The 15,980-nt window shown below is 43.5% G+C and overlaps 1 protein-coding gene across 16 annotated transcripts in view; it reads right to left on the reverse strand.

Moving 5' to 3' along the window:
• MBNL1 (muscleblind like splicing regulator 1) overlaps window positions 1–15,980 on the reverse strand; it is a 259,895-nt gene that overhangs the window by 47,669 nt on the left and 196,246 nt on the right. For 10 of the 16 annotated variants that reach the window (XM_040349199.1, XM_040349194.1, XM_040349191.1 and 7 more), the window contains one exon: window positions 14,435–14,521. The exons of 5 other annotated variants lie outside the window; for them this stretch is intronic. In XM_040349199.1, the coding sequence (XP_040205133.1) occupies window positions 14,435–14,521 (87 nt within the window). The remainder of the gene's footprint in view (window positions 1–14,434; window positions 14,522–15,980) is intronic. One more of the 16 variants, XM_040349205.1, reaches the window with a different exon arrangement.

Here is a 15,980-nt window from a genome sequence, read left to right on the forward strand (position 1 = left end):
AAAATAGCAATAATACGGTATGTACAGCAAAAAAACAAACAGCATACTGTAAATGTTGGAAGTATGCAGAATGTAATGTTATATACATGTTTTTAGGGTGAACCTCCGCTTTAAGCTTACCTCCTTTTACTTAACATTCATGCTAGCAGTGGCTTATGTCCTCACAACATTGGCCATTAGTCATTCAGGGGTCGATTTACTACAACTAAAGAGTGCAATATCTGGTGCAGCTGTGCATGGTAGCCAATCAGTTTCTAACTTCAGACAGATTTTATTGTAGAATAGGAATAACAGAAAATACACATACAAAAAGTTGTACATAGCGAGTAACAAAACAGTGCAATCAGCTCTATAATAACATGTTTTGTTCTGGTATATGTCCAATGGCCCAATTGGGGACATTCAGATTGTGTAATTTTATATTATCTCAGCCATGTTTCACATGTGAATAGTGTAACAACTTAACAGAAGAAAAAGATAAAATTAAAGGGAGAACCATACATAAGGCTATCAAAACTATGTGTGTAACATTACTAGCTACTCTTGAGTCGTGGGTCTATACAACCACAAATCCATACTCCAACCAATGTTCCCATTTTCTGTTATAAATCGGCATAGTGTCAAAAATAATATGATGCACCCTTTCCATGAACTGCATAGCCACCATATGTTTTAGAATCTGATCCCGAGGGGTGCGCCAAAATAATGCATTAGCCCAGTGAACAGCACCAAACAAGGTGTGGACCAATTTTTGTTCTGGAGGAGAGATCTCGGATATATCAGCAAAAAGAAGGCACATTTGATATGTCGGGGTCAATTGCATACCCATGATCAGGGCAACCTTGGCGGAAACTCTCTGCCAGATCGATTTGATCGCACCACAGTTCCAAAAAATATGTAGATGAGTACTCCTGTCTGGACAATCGCTGAAGCAATTTTCTGGAACCATGGGGTAGAACCTATGTAATTTAGAAGGTGTGTAATACCACCTAGTGTGGAGTTTGACAACTGTTTCCTTCACTGCCATGGACTTGCAAAAAAGTGCCTGACCTGCAAGTATTTGTAAAATTCTGTTCTGGGGCGGAAGTAGCTTGACTGGAGGTAGGTAAAAGAGCAAAATTCACTGTCTTTCATCAATGAGTCCAGGCTAATAAGATCAATCCAATAAGAGAAGTCTCGTGGGGAAGGAAAGGCTGGAGGAAAAGTAGGGTCCCCCAAAAATTAAGCCAGCCTAGGCTTGAGGGGGGTTAGTGAAAATTGTTGTTTATATAATTGCCACAAATTAAGTAATTGGTCAACCACAAGATTTAGAGCAGATATGTATTTAGGGCAAACTGAACCTCACCATAATAATCCCGGAAAGTAATAGGGGTTGATGGAAATCTACTCAAAGTGAAGCCAAGGGACATGGACCAGGAGGGTGTACTAGTTGAACCAACATGGCTGAAAGATAATAAAGCCGAAAAACGTGGCAAACCCAACCCACCCATGGCCCATGGCCTATACATAATCAACATGCCCAGGCAGGGCTTTTTCCCATGCCAAATAAATGTATTCACTTTCCTTTGTACCAAGTCAATCGTCTGGCAGGAGACATATATGGGGGAGAGCCCTAAAATAGGATACTAGTTTCAGAAGATTAGACATCTTAACGGTCTGGACCCTGCCTAAGAAGGACATATGAGGGCCCAGGTGTGCAGTAATTGCCTGATGTGGGAGAACTCCTGTGGGTAATTAGAATAGTACAGATTAGTATATCTTGTGAAGGGATGGGGCCAATTTAATGCCTAAGTATGATAGAGTTTCCCCGCTCAAGGCAAAACCAAACCTAGATTGAATACCAATCCAACCAATTTATAAGGTGTGTAACACCACCTAGTGTGGAGTTTGACAACTGTTCCCTTCACTGCCATGGACTTAGTGCATTTATGCATATTATATATCATATCTAACCAGTCCTCAGGGGATATTTCCTAGCCCATCTCCTCCTCCCAGCCCAGCATCGCTGAGGACTTGGTTAGAAGACCCTTCCCTTTAAGGTAACTGTGCTAGTAGAAATTATACCACTCTCTCTGGAAGAGGACACGCACAGCCGCTCAAAAGTGGAATATGTGCTAGGTCTGTCAAAGGTGAAATGGGTGGCAAAAAAGTGCCTGACCTGCAAGTAATTGTAAAATTCTGTTCTGGGGAGGAAGTAGCTCGACTGGAGGGAGGAGAAATGAGTCCAGGGTAATAAGGCCATTCTGAATCCAATACGAGAAGTCTCGTGGGGAGGGAAAGGCTGGAGGAAAAGTATGGTCCCCCAAAAATTAAGCCAGCCTAAACTTGAGGGGGGTTAGTGCAAATTTTTGTTTATATAATGACCACAAATGAAGGTATTGTCCCACCACAAGATTGAGAGGGGATATGTCTTTAGGGTGAAGTGAACCTGACCATAATAAGCCTGGAAGGTAATAGGAGTCAATGGAAATCCGCTCAAAGCAGAGCTAATAGGGACATGGGCCGGGAGGGCGTGCCACTGTGCCAGTTGAACCAACCTGGCTGAAAGATAATAATCCAACCCACCCATGGCCCGTGGCCTATACACAATCAACTTGCCCAGACAAAGCTTTTTCTCATGCTAAATTAATTTATTCACTTTGTACCAAGTCAATCGTTGGTGGGACACATATATGGGGAAAGCCCTAAAATAGAATAATAGTTTTGGAAGAATAGACATCTTAACAGCCTGGACCCTGCCTAAGAAGGAGATATGATATGGGGCCCAGGTGTGCAGTAACTGCCTGATGCAGGAAAACATCTGTGGGTGATTAGAGTAGTATATCTTGTGAAGGCATGGGGCCAATTTAATGCCTAATGCCACGTGCACACGATCGGATTTTCCCTCGGAAAAACCTTGGATGGATTTTCCGATGGAATTCCGCTCAAGCTTGGCTTGCATACACACAGTCACACAAAAGTTCTCTGACCTTTCGTCCGTCAAGAACGTGGTGACGTACAACACTACGATGAGCCGAAAAAATCAAGTTCAATGCTTCCGAACATGCGTTGAATTGTTTTCGAGCATGTGTCGGAATTGCTACAGACGATTGGATTTTCCGATAGGAATTTTTTCCGTCTGAAAATTTAAGAACCAGCAAAAGTCCGATGGAGCATACACATGGTCAGAATTTCCATTCAAAAGCTCACATCGGACTTTTGCTGTTGGAACTTACGATCGCGTGTATGGGGCATTAGTATGATAGCGTTTCCCTGCTCCAGGCGACACCAAACCTAGATTGAATAGCAGATATCGAAGCTTGTGGGAAATTAATCAGAAGTGCAGTGCATTTGGAGAGGTTAACCCCCAGACTCGATACATCTTGAAAGATATGTAGGGTTGATACCGGGTTATGCAAAGAAACTACTGGGTCTGTTAAGAATAAGAGAACATTATCAGCATACATGCTGAGTTTAAACTCTTGGTCTCCTTTTTTATATACTCTAATTTTAAGGTCCAGTCTGATAGATTGGGCCAGGGGCTGTATAGTCAACGTGAAGAGGGGGGAGAGGGGGGATCCCTGCCTTATTTTTCTGCCCAGGGTGAAGTAGTCTGAGGTGCAGCCTGGAAGTTTTATTCAGGTACGTGGATGGTGATATAGAGCCCTAAAACTATTTACAAAAGCTCCCAAAAGCTAAGAATGAGAATGAGTCCAAGGTAGGGTTTGGGGATCAGGGGCATATTAGCTAGGAGCATATTGCCCTTTAAGAATAGAATTAAAAAGGGTCTTTAGATGAGGGATCAATTGGCCATGACATTTTTTATAATAAAGGGCTGAAAATCCATTTGGACCGGGGGCTTTGAAAGATTTTAGAGAGGTTATGATGGACCGAATTTCGGTCTCAGTGCAAGGGGCATTCAGGATCTGCATCTGTTCCTGTGATAATGATGGTAGAGGTAAGGCATCCAACCAGGTCTTAGAGGAGGAACAAGGCAGGGAGGTGAGAGAAGAGAGACATTCTTGATAACATTTAGAAAACATTTTGAGTACTTCCGTGGGGTGGGAGAATGTGCTCCCAGTCGCGTTTCGAAGATTATAAGTGTGAGGGGGGTGAATAGACTGGTTGAGGTTTTTCACGAACATGGCAGAAGCCGAGTTGCTATGCAATAGGAATCTAGCCTTAGACCATCTCAGGGACTTCTCAGTCTGTTCAGAGAGAATCGTGCCCAAAGCCATTTTTTAGGTTAATCTGCCTTAACAGATCTGGAGAATGATTTGGGCTATGAAGGTGATAAAGTTTATCAAGTTCCTGTGTAAGTCTGGTAATATCTGTGAGCTCATGTATACAAAAATGGAAGAGAAGATGGGAATCCCGCCTATAATAGATTGTAGTACTCACCGAATGTGTGTCGGGGGGTGTATTCAATAAATAATCTAAACCAACAAAGAAAATTTAAAAAATAAAGAGATATCTACACACCCTAAAGAGTTAAACTACAGTAAATGTTATTGCTTAAAAAAACGATGTACAAAAAAGTTAAAGCACAAATTCCCTGATCCCCTAAATATAGACCAAGAAGGAAGACCCCTAAAAAAGGGGATTCCTTAGTGGTGTAACCTTCTCAATAATTAATTAGGGAAGGGAAGGGTCTGTGCACTGTGTGGTTTGCCTCACCTCTCCCTATTACGTGAGGGGTGAATTTGCTTTATACAGATCATCGGTTTTATAGCTTTGGGGAAGGTTAGACCACTAAGGAATTCCCCTTTTTAGGGGACTTCCTTCTTGGTCTATATATAGGGGATCAGGGGATTTGTGTTTTAACTTTTTTTGTACATCGCTTTTTTAAGCAATAACATTTACTGTAGTTTAACTCTTTAGGGTGTGTAGATATCTCTTTATTTTTTATTTTTCGTTGTTGGAATATCTGTGAGCTTACGCTTTTTCGTTTCGGTAGCTAATTGAATCAGATGGCCCCTAATCACTGCTTTATGAGCGGCCCAAGGTGAGGTAGGGGAGATTTTATCTGTATTGTTAATGCTGAAGTATTTGTCTATGTATTTGGATAATTTGGTTAATTAATTCAGGGTCAGTAAGAAGAGATTCAGGTAGTCGTAATTCTGCTGTAGCCGGCTGGAGACCTATATGTGAGATGTCAGGGAGACTACATGATGATCAGACCATAGGCATAGGTGTATTCCTGCCATAGAAGAGTTTGCGAGAAGGACTGGGGAACAAAAGAGGTAACCTAATCTGGAGTACCTATCATGGGGGTGTGAATAAAAAGTGTATTCTCGGGCTCCCACATTGTGAGCTTGCCATGCATGTAAGAGTTGGTGTGAATTGAGCAGACTGTTCAGGGTTTTAGGTGTAGCAGGAAGCTGGCTATCTTACCTGTAGTATCAGAAGACACTCTGCAACATTGTTGCAGTGAGACTGTTTCCCTATAGTGCCAGCTAAGACTCAGTGTCATCACATTCTATCAGCAGAGTGATTACCACCAGGGAGAAAGCATACAGGCAATTGTAATCCTAGGACTCAAGTTTCACATTCAGATTAACCTGTATGGAACTACAAGAGCCAGCATACTCTGGAGAAAAGGGAACTAAAGAATCCATCTTGCTGATCTGAGGAGATTTCTCAGACAACACAAGGCAGAGGAAGAGATTAGACCTAGGGGAGAAGTGCTGCCTCCCAGATCAGTCCACTGTGTTATTTCAGGCATCCATAGCCAGTTGGGACATCCAGTCTGAGAGAGGGGGATACCAGGTGATTTCCAGACGCACCTGCACCAACGGTGTGAAGCGTTCCGGTGTGAGGTGACCAGTCGGGTCATTAGAAAAGCCTGCCTGTTCCAGGACTGCACACAGATAGAGTTGTTTGAGCACTGTATACAGACATCATTGCTCTTAGTCACCTTGCTGACACCTGTAGTGCCGAAGGACACAAGGCCTCTCAGATACAGACACTGTATACAGACATTGTCCTTTCACTTGCTGAGGAAGATCCTGCATTCTTTACTTGATAATCTGGGCCAGTTGTGTTGTTTGGCCTTTCTATTCAGGAGTTTAAAGGGTCACTAAAGGAAAAAATGTTTTTTGCTGAAATGACTGTTTACAGGGTATAGAGACATAAAAGTTAACTGATTCCTTTTAAAAATGATTACACATTGAATTTAATCTATCATATAATGTGCCTCTAGTTTCACGTTCGGTTTTAAAAGGTACATACATGAATTTCCGGGCGAGAGGTGAGTCGGGAAGACTCACAGAACAAAAAGAACAAATCCAGGGCAGTGTTTTGTTTTTAAAATGAATCTGATTGGTTCTGAGGAGTTTTAGACACACAGTAATGACAGCTTAGACCACCGTGAAAATCTCCCAGGACGATGGTTATAAGGAAACAGGCAACCAGGAAGTGTGGAGATCACAGCAGAATTACAGCTACTTCAAAGCAAAAACGAGCAATGAGGACATGAAACCAGTACTGCAGTAAGGTAAAGGAAGCTATTTAGCTAAAAAAAAAAATTCCTTTAGTGACCCTTTAAGTGCAGCAACGAGAGTGGCTAGCTGAAGATACAAAGCCACATCCTTCTTCAAAGGGACTGAAGTTACTAGTGCCATATGTGCCTGAACACACATACTCAGGACAGTTTACTTGGCACCTGATCAATTGAATCTAATTAACCCCCCTGGCGGTATTCCCGAGTCTGGCTCGGGGTAGAATTTCAGAACCAAAAGCGGTAACCCTGAGCCAGACCCGGGATCGCCTCGCAGCATCCACAGGCATGGTTTACTTACCTTGTCCCTGGATCCTGCGATGCCTCTCCGCTGTGTGATCGAGCGGTGTCCTCGCTCGATTCACACAGTGTCCCTGTGTGCCGCCGAGCTCCGTTCCCTGCGACATTACGACGCACGGGGGCGAGAACAGCTCCAAATTAAAAAAAGTAAATAAACACATTACATACAGTATACTGTAATCTTAAAGATTACAGTACTGTATGTAAAAAATACACACCCCCTTTGTCCCTAGTGGTCTACCCAGTGTCCTACATGTACTTTTGTATAATAAAAACTGTTCTTTCTGCCTGCAAATTGTAGATTGTCCATAATAACCAAAAAGTGTCCCTTTACATTAAAAGTGGTTTTAGACCAGCTAGAAAACAGTGATAATAAATTATAATCACTTGCAGAATTGAGCGATAGCGATTTGTGGGGAAATTCGTCATAAAAAAATAAAAGCAATGACAGCGACAATTCTGCAACTGAGCAAATGTCAGTGTTTTTGATTTGATTACATTATTGAATAATTTTTATTATAATTATATTATTATTTTTTATAATTATTTATAGTTATTTATTATATTATAATTTATGATTTTGTTTTTCAAACTTTATCATACGCGAGATGTCTACTAGACTCTTGTTTGGACAGATTTAAGTTAGTTATTCCTAAGAATTACAGGCCTACTATGTAAAACGCCAAATTTCCATGCAAAATAATGGTACCGCTTTCAGCACCTAAAATCTGAAATAATCATACCGCCAGGGAGGTTAAATGTTGAATGTTGATTTAAATACAGTCTTTGTAGTTGGGCCTGTGGTGTCAGGAGACAGAAGAGAGAGGTCTGAAATAAAGAGGGTAAGTCTTCTGCTCTCCTCCTGTCTGGTCTCATAGAGCCACATTTGAGTAGAGGTAACCAAACCAATACAAAGTGTCATATTGTGATTTATTTGCCATTTAAGTGTGTCCCTGCTCTTGGGCTTATTCTCATGCCGCGTACATACTATCATTTTTCGGCATGAAAAAAAACTTTGTTTTTCAGCTTGTCGAAAAAAAACGAAGTTTTCCCAACTACATCATTAAAACAATGTTGCCTACACACCATCGTTTTTAAAAAAAAATTCTAGCAAAGCGCGGCGACGTACAACATGTACGACGGCACTATAAAGGTGAAGTTCCATTCGCCTTTGGGCTGCTTTAGCTGATTCCGTGTTAGTAAAAGACTATTCAAGCTTTTTTTTCTGTTACAGCATGATGAATGTGCTTACTCCATTATGAACGGTAATTTTACCAAAACGAGCGCTCCCGTCTCATAACTTGCTTCTGAGCATGCGCAGGTTTTTTACGTTGTTTTAGCCCACACATGATCATTTTTTACAACTCGAAAAACGACATAGTTTAAAACTACGTTAAAAAATGCAGCCTGTTCAAATAAATTTTTTGTCGTTTTTTCAGAACCTGAAAAATTATGTTAAGCCCACACACAATCATTTTAAATGACGTTTTTGAAAAACAAAGTTTGATCGTGTGTACCCGGCATGAGGTTTGGAATCCCCTGAAAGCAGCCTGAATGTAGTATTGAGCTATAGTGCTCTTAATCTCAGTTATTGCTCTCCAATTGATTTTATATATATTTATATATATATATATATATATATATATATATATATATATATATATATACACACTGGGCCAGATTCACAGAACAAATACGCCGGAGTATCCGGTGCATTTTCAAATTTGCCGCGTCGTATCTTAGTTTGTGATTCACAAACAAGATACGACGGATTTTGGCTAAGATCCGTCAGGCTTACGGCTTCGTACGCCTTTGGATCTTAGGCTGCAATACTTCGGCCACCGCTGGGTGGAGTTCGCGTAGTTTTCCAGCGTCGGGTATGCAAATTAGCATTTACGGCGATCCACGAACCTACTCGCGTGCGTAACGTCGTTTTTTTCCCGTCGCAAAGTTAAGCAATGTTTTTTCATTGCTTAACTTTACACCAGCCATGTTAAAGTTTGGCCGTCGTTCCCGCTTCGAATTTTTTTCGGCGTAAGTACGGCGCAAGTACGTTACGCATGTCGCCATTCACAAACACGTCCCGGCGCCGTAATTTCGCGCAAAGCACGTCGGGAAAATTGCGAACGGAGCATGCGCAGAACGTTCGGCGCGGGAGCGCGCCTAATTTAATGGGTACACGCCCCATTTGAATTAGGCGGGCTTGCACCGGACGTCTTTACGATACACCGCCGCAAGTTTACAGGTAAGTGCTTTGTGAATCAGGCACTTACGCTGAAAACTTGCGGCGGTGTAACGTAAACACGATATGTTACGCCACCGGAGTTCTACGAGAATCTGGCCCACTATTACTGTCACTTTTCCACAGAAATATTGCAGTAAAGACAATTTCTGTGTTTTATCATAACGTGTGTGTTTCTCATTGGTCATTGCACTTACACTATTACCAGGTGTGCCAAAAAGGGCAGAGACTGTTATTGGAGTTGATAGGCAGAGCACACAACAAACATACTTAAGCGGCTCCTGTGGGGGTAGCGCTACGGGTGGGGGCTCGTCTGGGATAATACCGCTATTCTGCAATCAACTCCTCAAGACAGCACCCCTAAAGATAACAAGATGGACCCCTCTGCTGTGACCCAGTGGTGTAAGGAAAAAAACAGCCAAGTAGAGCTGTGTGTGGTGATTAAAGCTCCTGGCGGTGACTGGACTGAGGATCAGGTCCGTGAAGCCTTGGATGCATTGGATCTGGGCCAAAGAGTAAACATTCTGGATACGAAAGCCGATCCTAGCTCTGATAGTACCTCTATCTTGATTGAGTGGAGGAAAGGATTTCCTGATCCTTCAACTAACTGCAAATGTCAACGCCTTGTTGATCAATCCAGATGGACACATTTCCAACTCAGGGAGCTCAGGACATATTCAACCAGATCCAGATGCTACCACCTCCATGCCAACTACATCCTCTGAATATCCCTTTTCCCCCTTAGTAGCTGAGTTTTGGAGACTGGTCAAAGCGCTCCTCAAGAAGTCAGCTATGCTGACCGATTATGGTTATCACAAGCTACAGACCTTCTCTGGGAAAGTCCCCAAAACCCACAGGTAAGGATGACTTTGACACCTGGATTGACAAAGCTATCCAAGTGGTTGAAGAGTGGGAAGTGACTGACATAGTGAAGAGGAAAAGAGTGGTCATAAGTCTGCGGGCTCCAGCTCTGTATGTGATTAGGAACCTGAAATGGGATAAACCCAGCTTTACTACTACTGAGTGTTTGGGCATGCTCTGTGAGGTCTTTGGGAGAATTGAAGAAGGTGCAGAGTTGATCTATCTCTTTAACTACACTTACCAGATGGAGGGTGAGAAGCTATCAGCCTATGTTGTGGGGCTAGATCAGATTCTGCACAAAGTCACAATAAAGGGTGGAGTGGAAGCCAAAGCTACAAGTAGAACTCTTATGCGACAAATGCAAAGAGGAGCACAGCTGATGTAGCCTACTGTGCTGCAATTTCGAGCCCGGGGTTTGAGTGACTCTCTCATCTACTCTAAACTAATGAAGGTCATTAGAGGAGAGGAGGCCCTGCAGGAAAACAATAGGAAGGGCCAACGGTTGGAATCTGCTGTTGGTGTCAGGGTGGCCAGTACAGTCGATGGTGACTTGGAGACCCAGCTCCTGAAGACTAAGCTGTGTTAAGTAAACACAGCTGCTACCTCAAGGTTGTGCCCAGAAGCAGAGCAGCTGGACATCAAGTCTGAGATAGCCGCATTGAAGTTACAAATGGCTCAGATGATGGACATGGTAAACATGTTGGCAGCAAAGTTCACCAAGTCGTCTGATGAGGGTGTTGGGGGTCAAAATGTACCCCGGACATGCCTGTGCGCCTTGCCAGAAGCCAATGAATCAAGACATGTGTCTAAACTGTGGAGCTGAAGGTCATTACCAGAGAGTATGCCCAAGCCTGTTACAAAGAGTGGAAGGCTGGTGTGGACCACAGAGAGATGATCCAAGGATGGAGAGAAGGCCTGGGCCTTCAGGAAGAACTTTCATTGAACCTGCAAGGGAACTGTGGAGGGCACCTGCAGTTCATGCTGTCTCAGTGGGAAATGGCTCCCAGCCTTCAAAATGTCAAAGGAAAATAAATTCCCAATGCCAGAAGAGGAAGGAAGCACTAGTCCAGCCAGTGCTTCCACCATACCTCCTGCCCAGTTGGTGGGCCCTCTGCCTGTAGTGCCTATTTTGGTGAAAGGGATTTATACAAGAGCCATTCTTGATTCAGGTGCTCAGGTTACTTTGCTGAACAGAGAGTTTTATGAGAGGAATTTGCCATACATACCCCTGCAAAGGTTGTAAGATATAGAAATCCAGGGTATCCAGGGTATTCAAATGGAAGGTCATCCTTGTGATGAATATCTGCGGATCAAGTTGTCGTGTGATTCATTGAGGGTTGGAAAGCCTCAGAATTTTTAGACACTGGCCATTGTGTGTCCTTGGCTGCCAGGGTCTACAGGAAGTTCATTGATCTAGTGAAGCAGTTGCTAGTCATTGTTGTCCCCAGATGTCATCTCTTACACTTAGTGTCTGCAGGAGGACCAGAAGTGTCTCCCTCCCCCCCAGTGGATGAAAAAGAATCCTCAGCAGAAGCTAAAGAGACTGATCTGCAGGAGGCAGAATCAGTCACACAGGAAGAAGAGGCTAGGGAGCCTACTGTGCCAGAGCCAGCAGAACATAGGCAATGAAGAGTCATTCCCCATTTCAAGAGCCCGACCTCTGATGTGTTGGGTGAGACCCCCCGAAGAATTTGTCCTCTACCCTCAAGGGACTCTTGAAATGCCTGACCTGTTCATCACTGTTTTCCTGAAGGGCAACCCTCACTCATCCCTTGGCACAACTGGTAGGGTCATCCCTATAAAGGGTGGCCTGTGGGTAGGACAACCTCCCTTCCTATGTTAATTGGTGGGAGGTTCCTCTGCCAGGTTCTTGCAAAAATTGTAATTGTTGTTTCCTTCCACATGTATTTGAAAGCATGTACCAGGTTGAGAACTGTGGGGTAGATTCAGGTAAGAGATACGACGGCGTATCTCCAGATACGCCGTCGTATCTCTGAGTGTGCGGCATCGTATCTAAGCGCCTGATTCATAGAATCAGTTACGCATAGATTTGACTAAGATCCGACCGGCGTAAGTCTCTTACACCGTCGTATCTTAGTTGCAATTTTAGGCTGGCCGCTAGGTGGCGCTACTGTATATTTATGCGTCAAATATGCTAATTAGGTAGATACGCCGATTCAGAAACGTACGTTTGCCCGGCGTATTTTTTTTACGTCGTTTACGTTAAGTTTTTTCCGGCGTAAAGTTACCCCTGCTATATGAGGCGTATTCTATTGGCTTTTTGCGGGTTAACTTGGAGCATGCGCACTGGGTTACATTCACAGACGGCGCATGCGCCGTTAGTCAAAACGTAATTTACGTGGGGTCATGTTTTATTTATTTAAAACACGCCCACCTCTTCACAATTTGAATTAGGTGCGATTAACGCCAGCAGATTTACGCTACGCCACCGTAACTTAGGGCGCAGGTTCTTGGTGAATACAGAACCTGCCTCACTAAGTTACGGCGGCGTAGTGTATTTGAGATACGCTACGCCGGCACAAAAATAAGCAATTCTGCCTGAATCTACCCCTGTTACTTCCATTGGGGGACCAAAGGTTCAATAGTGGGGGGAGTATGTAGCAGGGAGCTGGTTATCTTACCTGCAGTATCAGAAGACACTCTGCGACATTGTTACAGTGAGACTGATTTTCTCTAGTGCCAGCTAAGACTCTGTGTCATCACATCCTGTCAGCAGAGTAATTACCACCAGGGAGCAAAGCATACGTGGAATTGTAGTCCCAGGACTCAAGTTTCACATTCAGATTAACCTGTATGGATGCTCTGGAGAGAATGGAACTAGAGACTCCATCTTACTGATCTGGGAAGATTTCCCAGACGACATGAGGCAGAGGAAGAGGTCAGTCCACTGCGTGATTTCAGGCATCCACAGTCAGTCGGGACATCCAGCCTGAGAGAGGGGGATCCCAGGTGGATATCCAGACGCACCTGCACCGACGGTGTGAAGCATTCTGTTGTGAGGTAACCAGTCATGTCACTAGAAGAGAGTGCCTGTTCCAGGACATTCGTTTGGGCCTTGTACGCAGGATTGGGTGAGAGGGTTTTTGCCCATTTGCAGGAAACAAGGACACTGCATACAGATAGAGTTGTATGGACACTATATACAGACATTATTGCCCTTAGTCACCTTGTTGACACCTGTAGTGCTGCAGGACACAAGGCCATTCAAGTACAGAGTCACTATATACAGACAACATTGTCCTTTCACCTTTCTGAGGAAGATCTTGCATTCTTTACTTAATAATCTGGGCCAGTTGTGTTGTTTGGCCCTTCTATTTAGGAGTTTAAGTGCACCAATGAGAGTGGCTAGCTGAAGATAAAAAGCCTCATCCTTCTTCAAAGGGACTGAAGTTACTAGTGCCATATGGGGACAGTTTTCCTTGGGGCCTGATCCATTGAATGTTGATTTGAATACAGTGTCTGTAGTTGGGCCTGTGGTCTCAGGAGACAGAATAGAGAGGTATGACATAACGAGGGTCAGTATTCGGCTTTCCTCCTGCCTGGACTCATAGAGCCACATTTGAATAGAGGTAACCAATCCGATATAAAGTGTCATATTGTGATTTATTTGCCATTTAATGGGGTTGTAAAGGTAAAAGTTTTTTCACCTTAATGCATTCTATGCATTAAGGTGAAAAAACATCCAACAATACCGCCCCCCCAGCCCCCCGTTATACTTACCTGACCCCTCGAAAGTCCCGCGCTCGCCCCCGACATCCTCTTCGCCGTTGAGCCTGGCCGTTGATTGGCTAGAGTGGATGGATTGAAAGCAGAGCAAACAAAGGCTGGCGCTGCTGTCAATCACATCCAATGATGCGCCGTGCTGGGGGCGGGGCCGAGTGATACAGTGGGCGGCTATGGCTGCCGCTGAATCACGGGAGTGCGCCCGCAATAACTCAACACCATGCGAGCTCGCTCGCATGATGGTGTTGAGTCCTTGCGAGGGGAGTCGAGACAGCGGACGAGGGAACCCAGAAGACCAGGTTCGGGGCCACTCTGTGCAAAACGAGCTGCACAGTGGAGGCAAGTATAACATGTTTGTTATTTAAAACAATATTTTTTTTATCTTTAGTGATCCTTTAAGTGTGCCTCTGCTTTTGGGGTAATTCTCAGGTTTGGAATCCTCTAAAAGCAGCCTGAATGTAGTATTTAGCTATATTGCTCTTAATCTGTTATTACCCTCCAGTTGATTACTTGAATATATATATATATATATATATATATATATATATATATATATACACACATACATATATACACATACATACTGTTACTGTCTGTTACTTTTCCACAGAAATATTGCAGTAAAGATAATTTCTGTGTTTTATCATAACGTGTGTGTTTCTCATTTATCACTGCACTTTCACTATTACCAGGTGTGCCAAAAGGGGCAGAGTCTGTTATTGGGGTTGATAGGCAGAGTACGCAACAAACATACTTAAGCGGCTCCTGCGGGGGTAGCGCTACATAGGAAAGGCATTTGCAGTACTCACAACTCGGCTTCTGTCCAGAAAGGAGTGTGCCATCAGATTGTAGTCCCCGCCAACTATAAGGTGAGGGGAGAGATATTTATCTAGGATCTGGAAAAAAGATTTAAAAAAGGTTGCTTGAGAATCATTAGGCGCATATACATTGGCTATAGTAACTGCCTTACCCTGTAAGGAGCCTTGGAGGATTATACATTTGCTCAACGGGTCCCTATATACATGTTGTACATCTAATAATACAGTATTCTTAATAAATATCGCTATTCCCCAAGATCTAGACCCGGAGGTGGTGAAGTAACTCTGCCTAAATGATCTGTCAAAATAAATAGGGTGATTGGATTCTGAAAAGTGTGTCTCCTGAAGGAGTAAGATATCTATCCCCATGTGTTTGTATGCTCTAAAGCATAGGTGGCAAACACAAGGCCCGCGGGCCAAATCCAGCCCGCCAAGCCATTTCATGTGGCCCTTGCACCTCTCCTGCAGCTGCAGGAGAGCTCCAGCCCTCCTCTGGTCTACTCCAGACCCTTACTTTCTGCTTTCAAACAATGCATCCAGCTTCTTCCCAGAAGCAGCATAAGGAAAGGGGGATGCACTGTGATGTAAGGGAGAGTGTGGGTCTCAACTTCTGATGGTGGGGTGGCTCTTGACATTTAATGTAAAGGGGAGGGGATGTGCTGGACATCTAATCTTACAGCTATAACTGGCCCTTTTGAGGGCAGTCATAATGCTGATGCGGCCCACAATGAAATTGAGTTTGACACCCCTGCTCTAAAGGCTTTCTTTTTCTTATGGGGTGAATTAAAGCCCCTAATATAATGGGAAAACTAACAAGCACCCAGGTGGGATAAGATGTCGGGGAGTGGTCGGACGTCTGTAACCACAGTCAGGATCAAACATATATCTTAGAAGAAGCGTGACAACAATAATTATGAGCAGCAATATATAATTATAGATGGAATTTAGTGTAATACCCTTAGAGACAGAAATCGGGACAAAACTGAAAAATAAAAACAAGAGAACAAAGAAAAACATGAGTCCAACGTCAAATGGAGTCAGGGGGGAGAGAATCCCCACTGACTAAAAAAACACATCAATATATAAGGACAGTAATGTCCAAACCTCTTTTTAACCATATAGAAAAAAAATGACCTAAATAGGCACCTAAACCGACTTTCCAAAACAGTAAGATAGCAGCCTAGGCTCTAGGCTATCTTTTAGTAAGAGTAGGAGGTCAATCAAGCATGCACCACTGGATTCAGGTAAAGCAGGGAACGCAAATAAAATAAAATTGGGTGAAATAAAGTCACTTCCCATCCCCATTATATAGTGAGATAATGGTGACCTATCCAAACATATGGGTCCAGGAACTGAACAGGGTAAAGAGTGATCATATCAGTTAGACAGGTTTCTGAAGTCTTGTCATCATATTCTGCGCTCTATTTGTGGAGAAGCAGTCACCCAAATGGCCAATGGGTGGGTGACATCCTAGGAAGGTTCTCTTGAGCTAAAAGGTCCAGCTTGACTAGGATCTCTTTGCCCTCAAGGATGGTGA

This window comes from Rana temporaria, chromosome 4, assembly GCF_905171775.1.
Source record: "Rana temporaria chromosome 4, aRanTem1.1, whole genome shotgun sequence".
NCBI classification, from domain to species: domain Eukaryota; kingdom Metazoa; phylum Chordata; class Amphibia; order Anura; family Ranidae; genus Rana; species Rana temporaria.